Consider the following 25,550-nt stretch of genomic DNA (forward strand, 5'->3'; position numbering starts at 1 on the left):
GCTAACAGTTCAGAGATATGGTGAGTGAGAAGTGAGAACTGAATTTGTATTCCCCCATTATTGGCTTTGTTGTTTGTCCATGTTTTTTGTGTTGAGGTTAAGAGCTATGTTGAGAAGTGAGAAATTAATTCACTAAATGATGGATATTAAGTTTCAGTCTTCCTATTTTTCAGGCAGATGCTGATTTGGCATAGTGGTATGTTGTTCTGACTGTAGTGCATAGAGTCCTGGGTTCAAAACCTGCCAGTGAAATGCATGATGGTAATACAACATTTTATTCTAGCGACTTTACAAAATTATACAAGCAATGTTTAAAATGTGTCCCTGGTTTTTGACCTTTTGTCCCCCTCCCCCTAAAAAAATGAAATTGAAAATAAGTGTGAGACACTGTGCAAGATGCCTATGGCTTACACTACTGTCATTCTATTTATAGTGTGGGTGTGGAAGCAGACTTTTATGATGGAAAAGTTCTGAATTGGGCAGTTTTGTCATTATTGGTTCATGTGTTTTTGTTTCATTGCCTACAGTACAGATTACCTTCTGGATTTAAGTATCTTTGCTTTTTTTTCACTTGGAATAGCTTCTGTAGCTTACCTTGAACTAGCCTGAACTGTTTTTTAACTGATTGCTGCATTATTTTACAATCTGCACTTAAAGTTACATTTTAGTCGAATTTGATCGAAAGTTTGCTTGTTTGTTTGTTTGTTTAATTTAACTGTGGAGGCTGCCCACTAAAGTGTGCTAGCCTGTGTAACTAATTTATCACTGTTTCTGCATTTTCTGTGTTTCTACCAAAAAACAAAAAAATAATCCTTGTTTTCCCGCCTTCCTCGACTAGTTTAGAAAACAAACTACTGTCATTCTATTTATAGTGTGGGTGTGGAAGCAGACTTTTATGATGGAAAAGTTCTGAATTGGGCAGTTTTGTCATTATTGGTTCATGTGTTTTTGTTTCATTGCCTACAGTACAGATTACCTTCTGGATTTAAGTATCTTTGCTTTTTTTTCACTTGGAATAGCTTCTGTAGTTTACCTTGAACTAGCCTGAACTGTTTTTTAACTGATTGCTGCATTATTTTACAATCTGCACTTAAAGTTACATTTTAGTCGAATTTGATCGAAAGTTTGCTTGTTTGTTTGTTTGTTTAATTTAACTGTGGAGGCTGCCCACTAAAGTGTGCTAGCCTGTGTAACTAATTTATCACTGTTTCTGCATTTTCTGTGTTTCTACCAAAAAACAAAAAAATAATCCTTGTTTTCCCGCCTTCCTCGACTAGTTTAGACCAGTTTACAGGCATTGTTGTATTCTGGGCTGTGGTGTAGTTCCTGTGTTGTCCATTACCTTACTTGGATAGAAGGAAGTTTCTTTGCTCACCAGTGGGAGTGGGGAGCCTTGAGCAGCCTACCTGTCCTTGGGGGAAGTGACCTCAGCACAAGAAGCTGTAGTAATTAGTTGTTTTGGACCATTTCTAGCTGTTTTGTAGTTCACTGTTTAAAATCCGCGTTTGCACGGCTTTGCGCAGTCGTGCGCATAGCTCAGCGCCGGTGAAACAAGGTTAAACTTTTTCTGGCTCCGCCAGGTCTGCTCTTCAAATTTTCCCTTAAGGAAGCTCTACTCTTAGTATAACCAGACTACTCACTGTATTATAAGCCTAGCACTTGTTCTCAATACTTCTCTACTAAGTAAGCACTCTCGTACTAAGTAAAGCACTACACCTACTTACCACCCCTGTGAATACCCACTTCCCTTAAAGGTATACCACTCCCTTATACTGTTCTAGCATGTCAAGTGGTAGATTACTGGCGTCGTCTCCAGTTCAGCTGGTCAATCTGGGTATCTTGAGACAATGCTACAATTGTCTCACGTACACAGACAACCCTCTCCTCCTCCCAACAAACACAAATACATGTGAGAGATGCAACTATATAGCCAAACTGGAGGCTGAACTCTCTCAACTCAGGGCTGGCATGACCAGACAGGAGGAGATGGCAACCACACACACAACAATCCTAGTCCCACATAGACCTACCACAACTGCAAACCAAACACATAAAAACAAAAAGACATACTCGGAGGCTCTAATAAAAAAATTACCAAAACAACAGAGGCTCCCAAAGCAGACATCCAAAAATCCACCACCTCAAAACAAAACACATGCAACACATACTTCAATAAATCAGTGTGTCGAACAATCGCAGCCCTTAAGGCCAAACACCTTGCCTGATACACTAGTAATAGGTGACTCCATAGTCAGACACACTGATGTCCCACTGACCAGGCTGAACAAGGAGAAGGTGACTGTGAGCTGTCTATCGGGAGCTAGGATCCGCCACATAACACACACACTCAGGTCACTCCAAAGCAAGTACAAATATGACTCCGTCATTGTCCTTGCTGGTGTGAATGACCTGAGACGTACCTCCCTGGACTACATGAAGAGACATAGAGGAGCTCTCCGATTATGTAGCCCAGGCTGGTATGACCCTGATCCTGAGCAGCATCTTGCCCTCACGAAGAATGATACCACAATACAAAGACAAGATGATCAGCTTTAACAATTGGCTCAAGTACTGGTGTCATTCTAAGGGGATCCAATGTCTGTCTGCCTGGGATGATATGTTGGACAAGCCACGCTGCTTTGCAAGGGATGGCTTACACCTGTCACCGCTGGGCTTCCGGATATTGGCTAAGGCTGTTGCCACCCCCATAGTGCCTTTTTTAGGCAAGGCTCAAAAGACAAATCCACCTCCTTAGAAAACAAAAATGGAAAAAAACGAAGGGTAATCCTGCTCAATGCCAGAAGTCTAAATCTCAAAATTGCAGGCACTTGATGCACTCCTCAGCATGGAGAACATTGACGTCTGTGCAGTAACTGAAACCTGGTTCAAGGCTCCTGAGAGCACCCCGGCGCTACCAGGCTACACCTTTTATCATGCTTTTCGGCCCCAAAACCCGGGCCGAACCACAAAGGGAGGGGGAGTGTCCATATTCATAAAGGACACCCACACCTCCAGGTTAGTAGCAACACATGAAGCATCAGAGACCATACAGGTGCAACTAACCATAGGCAAAACTGCTATACAACTGGTAGCATGTTACAGACCACCCTCCCAATCTCAAGAACCCGACTCAGCCTTCCTGAATACATTGGAGGATATGAATGTATCACAAAATACCATCATACTGGGAGACTTCAACTACCCAAACATAGATTGGGTACATTATTCTAGCCCTAATACCCTAGCCCAAAGGTTCCTGGAATTCATAAATTCAAATGCACTGGAACAACTAGTCACCTCTCCCACTAGGGGAGATAATATACTTAATCTGATCATCACAAACATGGGGACAAAATGCTCCACACCGGAAGTATACCCCTCACTAGTGAGATCTGACCACAAACTAATCACCCTGGATATACATATCCCACCTCCATCCCCAGCAAAAAAGACCACAGTGAAAAACTTCTCAAAAGCAGACTTCACTCTTCTTAAGACTGAGATGGTATCCTTTAAGCCCACTGTGCCAGTGGATACCACATCCCACAATGCCGAATCCTTCACAAATGCTTTCTATGGACATCTCCAAGAATGCATGGATCATGAAATCCCAAACAAATCCAAGTCCCTCTCCATCAAATGTAAGCGTCCTGTCTGGTGGACCTCAGCCATAAACAAATTGTATAACAAAAGAAGGAAGCTACTGCACATCAGAGCGAAATCCCATGAAGGGAAGACATCTCTGATAAACATTAGCAGAAAACTACGTTCTCTCATAAAAACATCCAAGGCAAACTTTGAGAGAAAAATTGCTAAGGACACTAAAGATAACTACAAAGCCTTCTTCAGCTATGTTGGAAACCTGGGCGGAAACCCTCAGATATGCTCAGAGTTGGTTCACAACAACAAAAAATACACTGAACCCACAGATATTGCTAACATTCTGGCTGACAGGTTCAGTGCAAATTTCTCCCCTCCTTCACCCCCAAAAGAAGAAATACTTATCCCAGCTGAATGTAATCTCCCTGTCATCTCAGATGTCCAAGTGAGAACCACCCTAAACAAAGCAAAAAACACAGCATCAATGGGACCTGACGGTATCCCGGGGTGCGTGTTACGTGAACTCCAAGAGGAGCTAAACCCACACATAAAAAAGCTATTTAACCTTAGCCTTACTTCGGTATATGTACCTGAACACTGGCGTACAGCAAGAGTGGTCCCACTCCACAAGGGGGGTGCCTCTACAGACCCTGGAAACTACCGCCCCATAAGCTTAACTAGCCTGGTCTGCAAAGCTATGGAAAGAATCATTATGGGACTCATAAACAGAGACATAGGGGACCTGCAGACACTTGACCCCACCCAGTTCGGCTTTGTAAAGGGCAGATCCTACCTTTTAAACCTGGTTGACTTTTTCAAAACAGTCACTAGAGCCATTGATGAGGGCAAAGCAGTCCATACAGCATACCTGGACTTGACTAAGGCCTTCGACACAATACCCCACTCAGGCATCATAGATAAGCTAAACAGCTTAAAAGTAAACCCTTATGTCACTAGATGGGTTGCAAACTGGCTAAAGGACAGAACCCATAAAGTTAAAATCGCTGGAGCAATGTCAGACTCAAAGCCAGTCACAAGTGGTGTCCCACAGGGATCTGTCCTAGGACCCCTATTGTTCGGCATTTATTTCTCAGATGTTACAGCAAACAAGGGAGGGCTGTGGCTGACAAAGTTCGCAGATGACTGCAAACTAGGCGCCATAGTCGATACACCAGCAGACACACACATCCTACAAAAAGGCCTCACTGAAACGGACAACTGGTGCCGTAGTCACGGCCTTAAACTAAATGCAAAAAAATGTATAGTCATCCCTTTTGGAAAAAACAAAGTACCTACAAATTATCACATAGACAGCAACCCTCTGAGTACGGAAAAAGTAATCAGAGACCTAGGGACCCAAGTAGACAGCGACCTCTCATTTGACACCCACGTTGCCAAAGTGGTTAGAAAAACATTCTACCTTGCACACCTCATCATGAAGAGATTCACATCCAGATCCAAGGATGTCATTGTACCCCTATATTCCTCCCTCATCAGACCCATGATTGAGTACAATGCCCCATTTGGTATGTACCTCACCCGGCATTTGCAACAGCTGGAGAGACCACAAAAGTACCTCACCAAAAGGATCAAGGGTCTCCAACATATGTCTTATTCTGCCAGACTAAAGAAACTTCAGCTCTATTCAGTAGCATACCGCCTGCTCAGAGGTGATCTCTGCCTGACGACAAGGCCATGTCCAATCAGGATCTGATGGACATGCTCCACCTCAAAAACTCCAAATCCATCAGGACCACGAGAGCTAAAGACTTAAACCTCGGCACAAGTATGAATAGGACATGCTGGAGGGATAGATTCATAACCCAGAGGCTTCCCATGCTTTGGAACAGGATCCCAGTTCGTATTAGGCAGAGCCCCTCACTGACTCTCTTCAAGAGAAATCTTGATGAGTGGATGGGAGATCGTAAGTTTACCCCAGGGGTCACATCTGTGTCACTGCTAGACAGAGGCACAGTAAACTAATTCTATTAAATAAGGGGACCTTCACTGTGTCACTACTAGACAGAGGCACAGTATTCTAGATTTATTCTGTACATTTTTGTACCATTTCATGGGGTGGCAAAAGCCACATCACTATGGCTAGGCTTACAAATGCCCCAGGGCAGATAGCCTAGTACTATACTATGAAACTATGAACTATTACTGGTAAAATGTTCAAACAATAAATGTAAAATGTGCTCTAACATGTGTGTTGTATTATACAAAGAATATAATTTAATAAAGTCAGGAAGGTGTATAAAGAAAAGATCACATGTATGTTTCTTGTTTTGTGGGCAAGGGGCCAGTGATTTGAAAACAGCCCAAAGGTAATCTTTATCCACCACTGGCCAGATGCATTTTCTTTGGATGTGGCGTGGGTTTCAATGCTGTTTCAATGAATGTGAGTTTCAAGGGCAAAGAAGTTTTAATGTCAAGCCTATTTTCATTGTGAGACAGTAACACTATTGTTTTGTTTACCAGATGATGTCTTTTAGTGTTTCTGCATTGTTGTGCTGTAAAATGTAAAAATAAAATCCAAATCATTGTAGAAGTAAAGCAGTATGCATACATTAGTGTTTTTGGTAAATGGGGCAAAACAGCCAGGTAACGGGACATTGGAATGGCTGCAGGGGGACTCTGGTGCCATGTTTTGGTTGTCTGTTCTTCAGTTTGCGTTCGAAAGTTGGTATCCCACAATTCCATTGGAGTGGGTGGGGGTTACATAATTATGTATGCAAATTAGATGTTAATCAGCGTACAGATTTGTACCTATTTTTCATGGGCCTTGTCCAGATTTTTGATGTTTCCAGGTTGAGAGGTATGCTGCAAATTCCTGCAGCATGTTTTGGTGTAGTAACTCATCTGGAAGTACATCTTGCCAAACTTCTGTCTAGTAATGTCCTTTCTAAAAAGTACGATAATTGGATAACGATTTTCCATTGATACAATTCATGTAAATTTCAGTTAAAATACGAAAGAGCTCCACTTGCAAACTTTTTGAAACATTACAAGATGCAAAACTTACTTCTTTAGGAGAAAATACTAATGCACACTCTAATGTCTCTTTTTCTTCCAGCTCTACAGAATACAAAGATGAGGAATCTTGTTTGACACCTAGTATTAAAAATAACAGGTTACTTTGATTAAAATGCATATAATTTTCAGTAGTCACAAATACTGAGCAAACAATTAGACATCAGCACCCTTTTTATTATCCCATAGAATAATGTATGTTAATTGCAAATAGCTAATATAATACATGAGTACTACAAATAATAACAACATCAAAAAATACGTGTTATCAGGCCATTCTTTATGCGAAGTCAAACCTAGGCTGAAGCATGCAATGTTACATTGATAAAAATATGTTAAATACTTAAAAAATCTACTTCCAAATTCAAAGTATCTAACGTCTCTAGTGACATGTGGGTGGGTTACGTTCTGGACAGAGCACAGCTGATATCATCACAAGTTCTCAGACAAATCTTTGTTGACTAAAATGTGTGTGACTACAAAGACAGAGGAAGTGTGCTATCCATAAGGGTATTTTTAGATAACAGAGTTACATAACAATATCCTAAAAAAGTGCTCTGGAATACATTAGACATCAGATCAAAAAAAGAATAAACTACTAGTGGTAGATTTTTGCAAGCAACAATTTTTTTTAAATTAACCTTTCTACTACAGCAAAAGTTTAAAGTTACAACTAACACATTAACTGATTAATTAGAGTCATGCTGTGACTAAAATTTGTCAGTTTTAATCAGTGCCCTAATCCAGTAAACAAACAAAACAAATATACATACATACATAAATTAATTTCATTCATTAATTCATTTTCATTGCCTGCATATGCAGTTTAGCATCACAGAATGTCAGAGCCTACCCTGAAAGTAAAGTGCATGAGGCAAGATGCAGTCAGTAAACACAACACACCCACACAAAACAATATCACCAAAATCTCAAGACTTTCGCCAGCTACGTGTCTTTGGCATATGGAATGAAGCCAAAGAACATGGCAAAAATAAAGGTAGTACAAGGAGAATGTGCAAATTCCATGCAGAAGCTATTCTGGTTGAGAATTAAACCACAGGGTCAAACACTGGGGGTCAATGCTAGCCAGTGCACCACTGTAACCTTATCTAAAGATAAAGGTGAATGGTTTATTAAACTCAAGGATTACTAAATTTTTGCAATGGTCTCTATGACTGTGAAATGATTTAAGCCAACTGATCACTAAGAAATATTTCAGATATTGAAGCAAGCACACCAATTAAAACCTGAATTTAATACATCATGGTCTCCATCCTACTATACCATTACTGGTCCGAAAGGAAAGATGATAAAATCAGTAAATGAGAGAAGTATTGCTGGAAATGAATTCATCCTCAAGTCTTGGTGACTACCTTCACCAGCTGGACCCTGTTTTTTCACAAAATCTCACCAAGATAACACTGATATATAGACTGTATTTTATATAGCATATGTTATGGACAAAAGTAGGTTGTTAAAAAAATAAAGAAGATAGCTGGGTGCACAAGTCCCAGGATAAAAAAAGTGCCCAATCCTGGTAGACACACTGATACCAGGAATGGAAAAAAATGACAGTGTAGAATCCTCAAGACATGGAAATATTCCTACAATGGGGATAGGCCAGGCCCAGAGGGAAGATAGTCCCCCTGTTGTAGAATAAAGTAGCAGTCCACAAAAATCACAAAAACTGATAGGTCATTAAAGAGCCATACAGGCGATACAGCGGAGTATTGAGGATAAGAAAGAAATTATGTATTGTTACTATTATTCAAAAAGCCCAGAATTTCCAGACAAAAGATATAAGGAAAGATTAAGACAGAAATTAGAGGAAAGAAAAATATTTCCGCAAGAAAAACTGTCAGAAGCTTCAAATAAAAATTTGCTTTTGTCAATACAAAAGCTCCATGAAAGACACTATATAGTCAAAGAAACCTTGTGCCGTTTGGAAAAAGAAGTGACTGAGGAATTGAGAAAATTTAAAGAACAAAATTTAGAGACATTTGAAGGGTATAAAAAAGAAATGCGGACATGGGAAAGAAAGAGAGAACTGATATAGTGCAATATTTATGCAAAGCAGAAAGCCAAATTAATTAACACAAAAAGGCAGTCCCAAAGATATTGGAAAAGAAATATAGGCAAAGACATCCAGATATGGAAAATTTCACAATAAAAAAGAACAAGATCACAAATAGGGAATGTAGAACAGAAGATTAGTCAAGTACAAGTTAAAAATAGAAACTGAAGTTATGGAATATTTGTGAAGTAAAGGATTCATTGTAGAAAGTACTAACACAAACGATATCACAGTATGATGGAACAACTAGTACCCAAAGTAAGAAGAAACAAGAGTAGCAGGAGACATCTCAAGAGGAAATATGGACATAGGAAAAAAAAAGAGATATAATATGGTGTAATATTTATGCAAAGGCGAAAGCAAAACTAATCAATGCAAAAAGAACAGCACCAAACATAATTGAAGAGAAATACAGGTAAAGACATCCAGATATGGAACATTTTACAATAAAAAAAAAATAAAACAAAGAGGAAATGTAGAAAAGAGGATTAGTAATGGAGAAGTTAAAGAAATAGAAACTGAGGTTATGGATTACTTGCAAAGTGAAGGATTTAGTGTAGAAAATTTAACTCAGATAACAATACAACTGGATAGAGCAATGGATACCCAAATGAAGGAGAAACCAGTGGAGCAGGAAGTATATAATCAGTTGACATGTGAAGATCCTTTGGAGCCATCCATAGGAAACCAGTATAAAGGTTCAGTTGGAGCTATACAGCAAGGGAAAGAACAGGAAACTGTGGCAACTCTGACAGTCAATTTTGTGGAGTGATAGGCCAGTGAGTTCCCATATGAAAGAGCAATGGATGACACAAGGCGAAAATGAAGAGAACGTGGCACAAGAAGGAGGTCTGGAACTTTCTGTAGAATGCATGTAGGAAATGGCAAACAAAGAATGTGCCCTCAGTTTAGAAGAAAATTATCTAAGAGAAGAGTTATATATATTAAGATCAATGAAAGAAATAGATTGCAGAAGATCCAAAAGTTAGACGTCTGATAAAACAAATGAACACAGTAATTAGGACTGTCCATAGAGACTCATGCAATAGGATACATTACTGGGCAGACAAATTAATAACACAAAGTCCTATCACAAGAACACAGGGCAGTACGGAAAAGGACGGGGAAAAATCAAATGCCATCATGGAAGTATTGAATAGAGAAAACTATAAAGCAATTAAGACAAGAAGTGTCACTGTTAAGAGTATAGAAGATGGAACAGATCAACAAAAATACTCAGAAAGATAGATGTGATAAAAGCAATATGCAGTATTATAAGAGATCAGGATTTATCATGCACTATTGCAAATAATAAACTAAAAATATCAGCACAGGCAGAAAAACTTAGAAAATACACTGATAAATATAAAGGAAAAGTATAATATAATCAATTTCTTGATGACTCAGAAAAGTTTTAGACAGAATTGGGAAACAAGATAAAAGGAAATGAAAGACCATCAAAAAAAGAAATAGATCCATTTTGGAGGCATATTTATGAAGATCCTGTAGAACATAACAAAGATGCTAAATGGATAAATGAAATAAAAGAAAGAATAAGAAGTTCAAATGTACAAGATATGAAATGGGATTAAGTAACAGCCAGAGAGATTGAAACAAAGTTAAGAAAAGCCTCTAATTGGAAAAACCCAGGCCCAGACACAGTACCTAACTTCTGGCTAAAGTATTAACATCTTTGCATGAAGATTTAGCCATGAGTAAGAACTATTTAAATGCACACCCTAAACAGACACCAGCCTGGCTAACAGGAAAAATGATGCTTCTACTTAGTGAACCTGCAAACTACCTTAAAAACTATAGAACAATGACTTGCCTTCCGACGACATATAAACTATACACAGGAATTGATGCCGACAGAGTTTATAGTCACTTAGAAGAAAACTCAATTATGGAAATAGAACAAAAAGATAATAAAATAAAGTCATATGGAACAAAGCATCATTTGTTGTTAAATGAAGTCATAGTGGAGAACTGTAAAAAGGGGAAGAATCTAAGTATGGCATAAATAGACTTAAAAAAGCAGTTGACAGTATTCCACATTCATGGATAAAAGAGTGCTTAAAAATGTGTAAGATACACCTTACACTGATAAACTACATCACAGTGACCATGAAACAGTGGCAAACCACTCTGCAGTTAAGCAATGATAAAGGGCAAATTGTTATTGCAGGGCTAAAAATCCAAAGGGGGATATTCCAAGGTGACTCTCTTTTACCACTCTTTTGTTTTGCTCTTAACCCATTAAGCTGTCTACTTAACAGATTAGGTCATGGCTGTAATTTGACTCACAGAAAACAACAAATTGTAAAGACTCTCATCCTCTTTTTGTGGACAATTTAAAACTGTATAGTTCATAAGATGAGGAGCTGAAAGCACATCTGCAAGTGGTCAAAACTTTTTCAGATTATATCAGAATGTCATTTGGTCTTAAATGTGGAAAAGCAACCTTTAAAGCAGGAAGGTTGCAGCACCAAGATAACATCAGTTTGTGACAGGAATGTGATATATAAAAAACTTGAGCAAGAGGGAGTGTATAAATATTTTGGAAATGATGAAGAATCAACAATAAAACATGAACAAATGTGAATAAAACTCAATAAGGAATATTTTAGAAGGCTCAAATTAATACTAAAAACAGCAATGACATCTAAGAACAAAGTCCAAGCTATAAACCAATTTGCTCTTCCTGTCCTAACTTACAGTGTTAGAGTGCTGGCCCCAAAAGGTGTTGGATAGTTTGAAAGGAAAACAAGAAGGATGCTTCATGCTCATCAAATGATTTATAAAAATGAGTGCATACCAAGACTATATATTCCCTGTTCTGAAGGAGGTATGTGCCCCCTCAAAATTGATTACATGTATAGATCTGCAATAGTGGAACTACATACATATCTGCTGATGTCACAAGACCCAAATGTGGTGAAAGTTTTGAAACATGAGGTGAAAAAGTCTAAGATGACTTCCCTGTTTAGTTTAACAGAAACATACAAGTGTCAAGTGGGACTGGAAATCAAACCAGAAGTAGATAAAAATCAGGCAGCAACTGAATGTGCCAAAAAACACAAGTAAAAAATTTATGATAAAGGATCAGATGAGAAGCAAGAAATGTGGAAAATGCATAAATGTAGTTGCAAGTAAAGAAAACTCCTGGAACAACCTCATGTTGATTAGGATCAAAAGTAGGAATGGTTAAGGAGAAGCAAATTCAAACTAAAAGATGAAAGATTAATATTGGTGGTCCAAGATAGTGGACTACATGCACGTTGGTTTACAAAGTCCATTGAATATGTGTGAAAAACTGACAAATGTATTTTTTTATTTATTTATTTTTTTAAACAGAATTGGAAACAGTTGCACACCTTCTTACTGGTTGTGACATACTAATGGCAGAAGGACTGTATACTGAAAGGCATAATAATGTGGCAAGACTGTTGCACTGGGGATCATAGGTAGGTACTAGGCTATTGGCCCTAGGGCCTATATAAGCCTAGCCAAACGGTACCCTGGCTTTTGCCACCCAAGAAAATTATTTTCCTGTGCCCCTGTCAAGCAGAGCCAGAGACTTGATCCCCAGGGTGAATTTCCTATCTCCCATCCAATCATCAAGATTTTTCTTGAAGAGTACTAATAAGGAGCTTAGTTTGATATAGACAGGTAGTTTGTTCCAGAGTACGGGAAGTCCTCAGACAGGAATCTATCCCTCCAGCATGTTCTGTTTATTGTAGTAACAAGGTTTAGGTCCCTAGAACGTGTAGCTCGGAGGGATTGGGACTTCTTTACGTGGAGCATGTCCAACAGCTCTGGGTTTGACATAGCTTTGTATGTTAGCCAGAGATCACCTCTGAGTAGGTGATATGCAACAGAGTAAAGCTGGAGTTTATTGAGATGGTCTGCATAGGGCATCTGTTTGAGGCCAGTAATCCTCTTTGTGAGGTATTTCTGTGGCCTTTCCAGTTGTTGTGGATGTCTTGTGAGGTACATACCAAAAGGGGCGTTGTACTCTATAATGGGTCTAATGAGTGATGAGTAGAGGGGAACAATGAACTCTTTTTTTCCTGGATAAGAAACCTTTTGTGATGAGGTGTGCCATGTAGAAGGATTTCCTGACTACTGTGTCGATGTGATTATCAAAGGAGAGACTACTATCCACCTGTGTCTCAAGGTCTCAACACTCTTTCAGAGTTAAGTACACTACTGCCTATGTGGTAGTTTATGAGTACAGAGTTTTTACCCAAAGGGATGACAATGCACTTTTTGGCACTGAGCTTGAGGCCATGGCTTTGACACCAGGCATCTGTATCAGTGAGGCCCTTTTGTAGGATGTCCACATCGTTAAGTGTTTTGAATATGGCTCCTAGTTTGCAGTCATCTGCAAACTTTGTTAGTCAAAGACCTTCTGTGTTAGCCTGTACTTCAGAGAAATAGATACCAAACAGGAGAGGACCCAGACCTGAACCCTGTGGTACTCCACTTGTCACTGGTCTAAAGTTGGATTTAGAGTTTGCTACTTTCACAGTGTGGATTCTGTCAGTGAGCCAGTTGGCAACCCATCTTTTGACATAGGGATTTATACCTAGTTTAGTGAGTTTGTCTGTAATTCCAGACTGGGGGATGGTGTCGAAAGCCTTGGCGAGATCTAGATAGGCTGTGTGAACCACCTTACCCTCATCTACAGCTTTGGTGACCGCTTCAAAGAATTCTATCAGGTTTAGGAGACATGATCTGCCTTTTACAAAATTGAACTGGGTAGGGTCCAGAGTTTGGAGATTACCAATGTCATTGTTTATAAGTTCCATGATGATACGCTCCATAGCCTTGCAGACCAGGCTTGTCAGGCTAATGGGGCGGTAGTTCCCAGGGTCTGTGGTGGCTCCCCCTTTGTGGAGTGGGATAACCATTGCTGTGCACCATTCAGTGGGCACAAAGCCTGAGGTGAGGCTATGATTGAACATGGTACTTAGGTGGTGTGCCAGTTCGTTGTGTAGTTCATGTAGAATGCAGCCTAGGATGTTGTCAGGTCCCATGGATGCTGCGTTCTTGGCTTTGGAGAGTGTGTTTTTTACCTGTGCAGCTGTGATTACAGGTGCTTTGCATTCTTCCGGTATAGAGATGGGCCCTTTAGGGGATGAGAGAGGGGTAAAGTTAGCACTGAACCGATCTGCCAGGATGTTGGCAATATCAGTTGGTTCTGTATATTTAGTGCCATTGTGCTGTAACTCAGAGCAAATCTGAGTGTTGCCACTGACATTCTTGACATAGCTATAGAATGCTTTGTGGTTGTCTTTAGAATCAGTGATGATTTTGTTTTCATAACTAGCTTTGGAGGATTTTATGAGGGATCTCAGCTTCTTACTGAGGCTGACCAGGGAGTCCCTCCAGTCATGGGATTTTACTCTTTTTTGCAACAGTTTCTTTCTTCTGTTGTAGAGTTTGCTTATAGCAGGGGACCACCAGATTGGCTTCCTTTTTTTGGAGGATAACATCTTGGTTCTGTTAGGGATTGCACGATCCATGCACTCGTTTAAGTGCTTATAAAGTGCAATTGTATAGGATTCAGCAGTCATATCTCGATTGTCCATCAGCATGGGTGTCGTGAAGTTTGCCACTTCTGTCTTAAGAAGCGTGAAGTTGGCTTTGGAGAAATTTTTTACAGTGGTTTCCCTAATGGGGGGTGGGATGTGGATGTCTAGTGTGATTTGCCTGTGGTCGGATCTGACCAACGAGGAATTGACCTCTGTTGTTGAACACTGGTTGCCCATGTTGGTAATGACCAGGTCTAGGACACTGCTGCCCCTGGTGGGGGTGTGGGTAAGTTGATCCAAGACATTGGAATTTATAAATTCCAGAAAACGTTGAGCACAAGAGTTGGTACATGAGTAGTTTTTCCAGTTAATGGTGGGGTAGTTGAAATCGTCCATTATTAGGGTGTTGGGTTGTACCCTAATATTTTCCAGTGTATCAAGAAATGAGGTGTGGGAATCCTGGGGCATGGTGGGAGAATCTGTAGCAAGCTACAATTTGCATTGCGGTCTTGCCCAGAGCTAGTTGCACTTGGATAATCTCAGATGCATTATGCTGAGCAACTAGCCTGGAGGTGTGGATATCCTTAATGAATATGGACACGCCTCTGCCTTTACTGCTTCAGTCCAGGTTAGGTGGCCGAAAGGTGTGGTATGAATTATAGCCTGGTAATGCAGGGGTGCTCTCTGGAGCCTTGAACCAGGTCTCTGTCACTGCACAGATGTCGATGTTCTCCATTTTAAGGAGTGCCTCGAGTGAGTGCATTTTGAGGTTTAGACTTCTAGCATTAAGTAGCATTACCCTCGGATTTTGCTTGCTTGTACCTGTTATGGTGGTGAATTTGTCATTTGAATCTTGCCTAAAAAAGGCACTATAGTGGTGGCAAGAGTCTTAGCCAGTATCCAGAATCCCAAGTGTGACAGATGCAGGCCATCTCTGGCAAAGCATCGTGGTTTGTCAATCATGTCATCCCAGGCAGACAGATACTGGATCCCCTTAGAATGACACCAGAAGCTTAGCCAATTGTTGAAGTCAATCATTTTGTCCTTGTACTGTGGTATCATTCTGGGTAATGGCAGGATGATACTCAGGGCTAGGGTCATACCTGCCTGGGCTACAAGATCAGAAAGCTCCTCCATGTCTCTTTTCATTTAGTCCAGGGAGGTACGTCTCAGGTCATTCACACCAACATGGACAATGACAGAGTCACATTTGTACTTGCTGTGGAGTGACCTGAGTGCATGCATTATGTTGCGGATCCTGGCACCTGACAGGCAGCTGACAGTAACTTTTTCCCTGTTTAGCCTGGTGAGTGGAACATCAGTGTGCCTGACTATAGAGTCACCTATGACTAGAGTGTTGGGTACGTTGTTATGCCTTATGGGCTGTGGTTGAGTGGCACACTGAGTTTGTGGGCTATGTGTCATTTGGGTTGTGTTGGGGGGTGGAGGTTGCTTGCGTTTCTGCTTTGGCGGTCCCTGTTGCATGGGTAGATTTTTTTTGAGAGCCTCCGCGAATGTAGGTGTGTGTTTTGTGTTTCTATGTGTGTGTTTTGGTGGTGTAGGTTTTAAGGGACTATGTGATGAGTGTGGTATGGTGCAAGTGTTTACCTTCTCCTCTTGACTGTCTAGTCCAGTTTTAGGTGAAGAGAGCTTTGCTTCCACTTTGGTTATACAAGTGCATCTCTCACAGGTTGTAGTGTTGGGTGGTAGGAGGAGAGGGTTTTCTGTGTACATGAGGCAATTGCTGCACTGCCCCAGGATGCCCAGATTCATCAGGTAGACAGGAGAAAACACCGGGAGCTGACCCTTAGACTTGCCTGGATAGGTGCTTATTTATTAAGTACTAAATACTTGAGTGCTGTAGTAATTTGTAGCTTATTTAGTGCTTACAATGAGTTCTGAACAAGTGCTGAGCTCAAAGAAACAGATTTGAGTACTGAAACTAGAAAACTGGCTAGTTCTAAGAAGGCTTCCCTCCAACACAGAAAGGATTGGGGGCTCAGACGCTTACAAACAGTCCTGGATACAGCAAATCTGTATCTGGACTAGACAACTTATAGGAAAGGCAGGAAACAAGCATAGAAATTTTTTTTTTTTTTTGTAAAGTGGAAAGGGGAAAGAAGGAGCAGAAGCTAACTGGGTTGGCCTTCTCAAATGTTCTCCCTGGAATAGGTAGAATGAGGTAATGACATTAGACTGGCAGGAGTGTCCCAGATCAAATGTACAGTAGGGGCGGGCGACTGCAAAGCCACCAAGTATAAAAACAAGATACCAAGAGGGAGGGAGGGTAGGAAACAAAAATCAGAACAAACCCAACCAGATGCTTAGCAATTGTAAAAAATTCTACTTAATACCTTACACACAGTGAGTAAAATAAAAGTGCTATAAATAACTCAGAAATAAGCAAAAAACAGGATACTTAATGTTATATATCACAGATTAGTTAGCTCTGAGCCCTTCCTCCGATTAGCTCAGTGTGAAATGGCAGAAACAGTCACAAATTAACTTCTTAAGTAACAAAGTTGTAACCTGAAGCAAATTTAATTGACTACCTTAATTAACTAATTTAATTAAGAACTTTAATTTAATTTAATTAACTTTAACTTTTATTATAATGCAAACATTATAATATTGAAGTAGCTGAAAAACCACTGGAAACATGAGCCACAAAGCATCACAGAAAATGACGAAGTCTGCATCACATGGAATCATTCATTACCAACAGTTCAAAAGATAGATGTGAGAAAACCAGATACAGTGGTCCATGAAAAGAAGACAAAAGTACCACTGATCATTGATATCGTTACACCCATTGACAACAGTGTCTTGCATACAGAGAGACACAAAGTCATAAAATATCAGGATTTGCAGGCAGAAATGAGAACAATGTGGAAGAAAGATACCAACACAGTTCCAGTAGTAGTAGGAGCAATGAGTCTTATAAAAAAATCTACAATCATATTTAGATATGTTACTAATACTTGTAACTCCATACGAATTGCAGAAGGAGTAATTACTGGTCACATTGCAAGTGCTACAGAGAACACATCTGGCTAACATTAAATATAGAAACAATACTAATTTCATGAACTTTAATCGTACTTTGACTTAGGAATGGGGTCCATTCCCATCATGGCATTAGAAATCCAAAAGACTTAGAGAAATTTAAAAAAAGATTATACCATTACACACTATATAGACTAAACTATACCACTGAACTAAATTCTTAAGTTTTCTAAACTTTTCATATGAGTTCAACACAAGCTCTATCAAATGTAAGTAAACCCCACCTCAGTATACAGACATGCACTTTTTTTAAACATCCATTTCAGCTACTTACTAATTGGACAGTATAGTTGTATAAGTAAACTTACCATAACAGTAGATGTTTGAGTGGTCACTGTGGCAGTAACCTTAGCTATATGGGTTATATCCAACTAAGGATATAATAGCCTGACAGCTTTCAAAGCTTCAGAGCACCTCCCATGTACCCAAACCTCAGCTGACTAAAAAGACAGGTTTGGATGCTAAGTCCTTCAAAGCTTTCATTTGACAGAGAAAGTGAGGTTAAAGCCATGACAAAGACAATGCTAGGAAATTAAAAATAAAGGTTGCCACCCTGACAAGAAAAAAATACAAAAATAGAAAGGCATGAGTGGCAAAAGGACAGAGTAATTTTCCTTAAGCTTCACTCGCCTTCTCAGATTTTAGTCTAGCCAAACAGGTTTGCTTTCTCATCCAACATTCAAAATGGGCATGAACATCACCTCTAAGCATATCTCTGCAAATAAGAACTTTGTTGAACTCTCAGACACACAGACATTTAATAAAATGTTGAATAAGCGCCAGTCTGTTACACTTGAGACAAAGGGTTTGCTTTAAGGGCTTCACAAAAACAAGAAGTTATTAGTACTAAATGTTAACTTACATCAATCTAAAGTGAAAAAACAAGAGCTAGTGGCTCAAACTCAACATCACACTAATAACTTACTAAAGAATGATTACTCAGCTACATCTATTTGCTGCATGGTTCATAGGTTCACAGGTAGGTACTAGGCTATCAGCCCCAGGGCCTATTCAAGCCCAGCCAAAAAGGTACCCTGGCTTTTGTAACCCAAGAAAATTATTTTCCTGTGCCACTGTCGAGCAGAGTCACAGAAGTGATCCCCGGGGTGAATTTCATAGTTCCCATCTAATCATCAAGATTTTTCTTGAAGAGTGCTAATGAGGAGCTTTGTTTGATATAGATAAGTAGTTTATTCCAGAGCATGGGAAGTCTCTGGGACAGGAATCTATCCCTCCGGCATGTTCTGTTTATTGTGGTGACAAGATTTAGGTCCCTAGAGCATGTAGCTCGGAGGGATTGGGATTTCTTTAAGTGAAGCATGTCCAACAGCTCTGGGTTTGACATAGCTTTGTATGTTAGGCAGAGATCACCTCTGAGTAGGCGATATGCAACGAAGTAAAGCTGGAGCTTTTTGAGACGGTCTGTGTAGGGCATCTGTTTGAGGCTGGTAATCCTCTTTGTGATGTATTCCTACCGCAAGTACAGCTACACAGCCTGATACACCAACTCCTACAAACACACACCTGCCTACCAGGCCCCCCAACTCTCTCCTGATAGCTCATTTTAACATTCGTAGCATCAATAATAAAGTTGCTCACCTGCATGTCCTTATAGATCTACATTCTTTTGACATCCTCCGTCTGTCTGAAAATGGCTTAATCCATCAATACAAGACAGTGTAGTTCTACCCCCTGGCGACAATATCCTGAGACTTGACCGTAATACTACGAAAGGTGGAGGCGTAGTCATACTTTATAAGAATGGATTACAAGTTAACTCGCTAGACCCCAAACCTCCACTTTCCAACAATGCAGAGATTCTTCTATCTAAGAATCAGCTTAACAAATGTAAAGCCATATAGTCTATGTTCCCCCAGGCAATAACACCAACATATTAGAGGCTATCCTCAGCTGGCTCTCAAGCAACTACCCCCAAGAAACCATAATACTTGGAGACTTTAACATAAACTGGAACTCCTGTATATCTGAGCAGCCTTCTACTCATATCAACCTATATGGTTTTACTCAAACTATAACATCCCTTACCCGTACTAATAAACTTAACAACAAAACAAGTACCCTTGATTGGATACTCACTAATACTCCCCAACAAAACTATAAAACAGGCACCCTCCCAGAGGACATAAGTGACCACTTGCTTACCTATCTAATCCGATATAAAACTGAATTCCCAAATTCAACCATCTGCAGAACTATTCGTACTAACAAATATTTTAACCCTGCTTACTTTCAAACTGAACTAAGCACCTGTGACTGGTCACCCCTGAAACACCTCCCACTAGATGATGCAGTTAAATACTTTAATTCGAAATTCCTTTATGTCAAAGGAAAAAACGTCAAAGACCAATACACGTAAGGTTCAGTTAAGACATATTTAATTACTTGCCGCAAGGAGACAAAAACATGCAAATACAAGGATTTGTCTAACTACTAACAGGAAGTATTCTTATTCTTATACTGTTTTACAAGACATAGCCTTCTATGACTGACGTAATCAAACACAACTTTCAGTATTGTTCTACAGCAGATGTTACTCAGATTTTCTGCTGACATGACTAGATTTGTGAGAAACGTTTGAGAAAAACAACCTGGCCTTGGTGGGCGCTAATTCGTTTACAGGCTTCTATTGTACAGTGTTACATTTCAAGGTACTCTTCTAACTCAGATACAAGCAAATGCTGATTGCAGTTCATATTTTCATACAGGCTTTGTCCTAATAATCTATAGCTTCTACAGCTGTGTATTTTCTCACAGCACAAACGGAACTTCTTGTCTAAGCTTCATATAAGTATTGTTCTATTCATTATTTTCCTAACATAAGCAGGAATCATCTGCTTCTCAGTAAATTTCCAAGGCACAAGCAAGATTGTACAGATTTATGCAGTATGAAATAGAATAAATGTGTTAACCCTTTTCAAGCTCTAAATGCACTAAGCATATTACTAATACACACATTAACGCATATTTTTCTGACATTCTCCCCTTTTAATACTTTTATTCTACTTTCAAAATAAGCATAAACAGTTTGTTTTCTTCTCCTAACCTCTTTCACTTAGGATTTGCAGTTAAGAGAGTCATTCAGTTTAAACTTGTGAAAGCATTTTCAATCTTTTAACAGTTCTTCAAACTCAGTACTTTGATATAAGGTTTCAGAAACTGACATGTCTATAAGATCTTTAATCAGTCTTTTCATGCAGGGGATTCCACAACAAACACATACTCCCAGTAGGAGCATTCCTACACAAATGGCAATCAGGATGTTCATTAGGATGGTACCCCACTCCCCAAACCATTTCTGGAAAAAGTCCATCAGTGGGTTTGGGCCTGGTTTGGTCATGGCCGACACTTGCTGAATTACCTCAAGATGATTGTCTATTTCGTGTTTATGGTCAAGAATATACGAACAGCATTCTTCTTGGATTAAAGCGCAAGTACCACCTCTCGCCGCTAGGGTGAAGTCGAGAGCCGTGCGGTTTTGAAGCACTACAGTTCTCATAGCATTCAGTTCATCAGTCACCAATTCGAGAGCGGAAAAAGTTGTATTACTCATTACTTCGAGAAGTTTTGACAGTTTTCTCAGCTCCCAGATCGATTTCACTGCTCCATATGCCGGTAATATGCCTGCCCATGATATAACGCTATCACTCAAGTCCATATGTGTCAGTCCTTTGCCTATGGAATGATGGTCTTTCCAATGCGCATCGATTTGTCCCACTGGATTTACAGGTTTCTTGATGACCTCTCGGACATTTTGAATTTTTCCTCGAGGCAAAACTGCAGTGTGTCGTATGGCCGGAACCAGGTAACCCAAAAAACAACTGCCGGACCAATTCTCAGGTAACAATTTGTATGCCTTTCTGCCACACACAAAATAACAATCCTCTACTTTAGTAGTAACCTTGCTATGAATATACACTCACCCTGCATGAAACATTTTTCTATCAATTATAGACAGTTGTTTATAAAGAACAGAATTATGTTTTACTTCATCAAGTGTTTTGTGCATCAATCCACGAAATGAATCATAGTTTGTATTACAATAAAGATCTACATTGTTACCTTTAGTGTAACATTTATAAGGAACAGTCACATTGCAATTGCTCCAACCCACCTGAACAGTATCATTATTATAAAAACACACAGTTCCCTTTTGTAGAACAGACAAGTGCAATGCTATTTTATCTTGTCATGTAATGGTTGAGGTATCATAAATCAAGTTCTCCCAGGTCTCACTGACCCCTAGGGGGACTGTAGTCATTAATAACCCCCTGTATGCTGTCGGCAAAGCTGTGCAAATCCAGCAATTCGAAACATTGAACGTCTCAGCATACACATATTTAATTGCCTGGTAAGTGTTAAAGTTTGGATGCCAATCTATGAGTAATGCTTCACATTTATTCAGTTCAGTCTGTGTGGCTGGGAAAAGGAAAGGCCACAATAAAAAGATTATTGTCACTAGTACAGTTAACAGGATGATTATGCAATACTTCTGAGGAAAGGGTTGTTCTGCATTCCTGTTTCTTCTGGACTCTTATCATTTTTACTCTTGGCATGTGACAAGATTTTTGTCCAGTTCAAAGTTTTACAGTGCGTCAGGTGGATCCAGGAGGCGCGCTCCGCTATCTTGACTGCAGTGGGTGTTGACATAAGCACTTGATATGGACCTTCCCACTTTGGTGATGCCCAGTTCTTTTTCTTTACTGTCTTCACCCAGATCCAGGTAACAGGGGACACTGCCACTTTTGATGGTCTGGTTCGTTCTTTATCTGAAACAGAATTTGACTGCAACAAATGTTTAGAATTTAACAAGTTTTGCATGTACTCAGCTAGTGTACTGTCAGCTTCCTGGTCTGTGGGCATGAGAGATTTCCACTGAGGTATATAATAAGCCCTTCCAAATAATTTTTCAAAAGGAGTCAATCCTTTTGCATTTGGGACAGTTCCCATGCTCAACAGTGCCAGGGGCAGACAGTACACCCAATTTCTCTGTGTTTCTACTATTAACTTCCTTAGCTTATTCTTTAAAATCCCATTATGCCTCTCTACTAGCCTTGCAGATTGTGGGTGATACGCACAATGATTTTTTTAAAGAAATACCAAACTGTCTACTTAACTGTTGTATGGTCTGGTTTACGAAGTGTGTGCCGTTTTCACTGTAGATCCTTTCCGGAATGCTGAATCTAGGGATGATTTCTTTAACAAGAACTTTGGCCACTGTTGCTGCGTCTGGATTTTTAGTCGGAAAGACTTCCACCCATCTGGAAAACATATCTACAATGACAAGACAATACTTCTTATTTTCACATTTATTCAACTCTATGAAATCCATACAGATAGTATGAAACGGATACGGTGGTGTAGGGAAACTTCCTTGCTTGGGCTTTAACGCTCCTTGTGCATGATGTTTATTACAAACATGGCACATCGAACAGAATTTTTTTTAGAGTAATTTAAGAATCCATATGTCGTGAACACTTGGTTCACCAGCTGTACCATCCCCCCTGTTGAGACATAACACTGCCCATGGCTCAACAAAGCTGCATATCTAAACAAATTAGACGGCAATATCAGTTTCCCTTCTTTAGAGATGTACAGCCCCTTTTCGAGAATTGCTCCTCGTTTTACCCATCTTTGTTTTTCAACTTGCGTAGTAAGTGTCTGCATTGTCTTTAACATTTATAAGTCTAAAATCTCAGAGGGTTGTAATTCTTCATTCAAAATAAATACTTCTGAAGCTGCCTGCTTTGCAGCTGTATCAGCTCTCGCATTACCTTTTGAAATCCTGTCCTGTTGCTTGGTATGAGCTGTGCATTTACAAATAGCTACTTTCTGAGGTAACTGAATAGATTCTAAAAGATCCAAAATAAACTGTGCATGATTGATTGGTTTGCCAGTAGATGTTATCATTCCTCGATTTTTCCACTGTTGCGCAAAAACATGTACAGTAGAAAAAGCATACTGGCTTTCAGTAAAATGTTCACACATTTACCCTTTGCTAAGGTACATGCCCGTGTCAAGGCAATCAATTCTGCTGCCTGTGCAGATAAATTGTGTGGTAAAGATTTCGCTTCTATAATCTCAATATCAGAAACTACTGCATATCCTACTAGGTTCTGTCCTGCAGGACCCCTTTTGCATCAGCCATCCACGTAGTATGTCACCTCGGCATCATCCAAGGGAACATCCGTAAGGTCTTTTCTAGGCAGTGTCTTTTGCTCAATCACTTGCAGACAGCGGTGTGGTGTGCCATCTGCAGGGGTTGGGAGCAAGGTAGAAGGGTTCAAAGTCGTACATTATTCAATTGTCATATGAGGTTGGCTCAACAATATAGTCATACAGGAAAGATGCCTAGCAGGGGAAAGATATGATACCTTCTCTTGCAGTAAAATAATCGCGACTGCATGAGGCACTCTCAATGTGAGAGGGTGGAACAAAACTACTGAGGCCGAAGCCTGTACTGCCATTGCAGCTGCAACTACTGCTTGTACACAGTGGGGTAAAGACTGTGCCACTGGGTCCAGTTGTGATGAATAATAAGCAATAGGGCATTGCTTGTCCCCATGCTGCTGTGTTAATACTGATGTCATATAACCTTGCTTACAATCTACAGTTTGGAAAAAACGTTTATGATAGTTTGATGATCCCAAAACTAATGAGGATGCTATTAACTGTTTCAGTTTGCAGAAAGCAGATTCTGCTTCTGGTGTCCATTGTAACAAATCCTGTGCTGCCATAGGCTTTTTATAAATCAGGTTAGTCAACGGTGCAGATTCCAAGGCATAGTTTGGAATCCAACTCCGACAAAAATTAGTCGTACCCAGGAAGGACATCATTTCCTTCTTGGTAGTGGGTTTTGGTGCTTGCAAAATTGCTACTTTTCTGTCCTCGTCTAATGTCCTACCCTCCTTGGATATTACATATCCTAGGTATTTAACTTGTTTTTTCCAAAGCTACAGTTTATTTTTGTTTACTTTATGTCCTTCAGTGGCTAAAAATTGTAATAGCGCTATGGTATCTTCTTTACAGTCTTGCCGGGTGGGGGCCGCCAGCAGGATATCATCAACATAAAGCAAAATCTGGCTACCTCTTGGTGGGATAAATCCCGCCAAGTTGCTTGCCATTTCTTGTGAGAATATTGTTGGACTTTCACAATACCCCTGGGGTAGTCACGTATATGTATACCTTTTCCCTTGAAATGCGAATGCAAACCAATACTGGCTGTCAGGGTGTATCGGTATCGAGAAGAACGCATTGCTGATATCTACCACAGAAAAATATTTCTGTTGAAGTTTTAAATCATTCAACAGGGTGTGTGGGTCTGGCACCGTAGGTGCCCTTGGCATTACTGCGTCATTTACAGCTTGTAAATCTTGGACCATACGCCACTCTCCATTCGCTTTCTTAACAGCTAATAAGGGTGTGTTACATGGTGAGTCAGGAGATTCCACCAGTACCCCTTCCTTAAGTAAGGCTGCTATAATAGGTTTGATTCCTACCTCTGCATCTTTTCTTAAGGGATACTGTCTTTTTTGTGGGCTAAATGCTGACTTTGGAGTAATAGTAACTGGTCCCGCTGTACGAATAAGTCCTACATCTGATTTTCCTGTTGACCAGAGAGTTTCTGGTATATTCTGTAAGGCATTCTCTTCCTCCTTCAATAGGAGTGCTAATCAGCTGTCCTTGCTAGACTGCAAGTGTACAGCTGGGTGGGTCTGAGTTATCCAATTCAGCTTCTGCATTTGTATTCCCTGTTCTGACAGTTCTAACTCTGTCTGTTTTTCCCATTTTGTGACTTTTTCTCCTAAGTCTACCCATTTTACATTCTTGTCCTTAGTTAAGCTAACATGTGGTAATCGATTAGATTTATAGAGTGCAAAAAACTCCTGGGGCAATGAACAGCTGGCTACACTGTTCCCTTCCATGTCCCAGTACAGATTACATAATATCAATCTGTTTGCATGATTTCTAAACAATTCTTGCTCATATTCCTTATCAGGTCCTGGTGTGTTACAATAATACAGAGTACAGTGCAACAAATGTTGTTTATCAATGTCAAGGGAGGGGAACTTGCTGATGGCTACATTCATCAACTCTTCGGTCACTGCCCCTGGACCAGTTGTAACCAAGTCCTGGCTGTACCAATAAAATACTTTACCCTCCGTTTGCACTGCAAAGGTATCAATTTGTCGCTGTGCTTCCATACCCTGCATAGTCAG

General features: G+C 39.9%; 1 protein-coding gene across 1 annotated transcript in view; it reads right to left on the reverse strand.

Moving 5' to 3' along the window:
- Positions 1-25,550, reverse strand: part of CFAP47 (cilia and flagella associated protein 47) — a 7,413,452-nt gene that overhangs the window by 5,176,782 nt on the left and 2,211,120 nt on the right. The window contains exon 20 of the mRNA XM_044071840.1: positions 6,626-6,714. Coding sequence (XP_043927775.1) covers positions 6,626-6,714 — 89 coding nt within the window. The remainder of the gene's footprint in view (positions 1-6,625; positions 6,715-25,550) is intronic.

This window comes from Protopterus annectens, chromosome 5.part0 (assembly GCF_019279795.1).
Source record: "Protopterus annectens isolate FY-2018-M chromosome 5.part0, PAN1.0, whole genome shotgun sequence".
NCBI classification, from domain to species: domain Eukaryota; kingdom Metazoa; phylum Chordata; order Ceratodontiformes; family Protopteridae; genus Protopterus; species Protopterus annectens.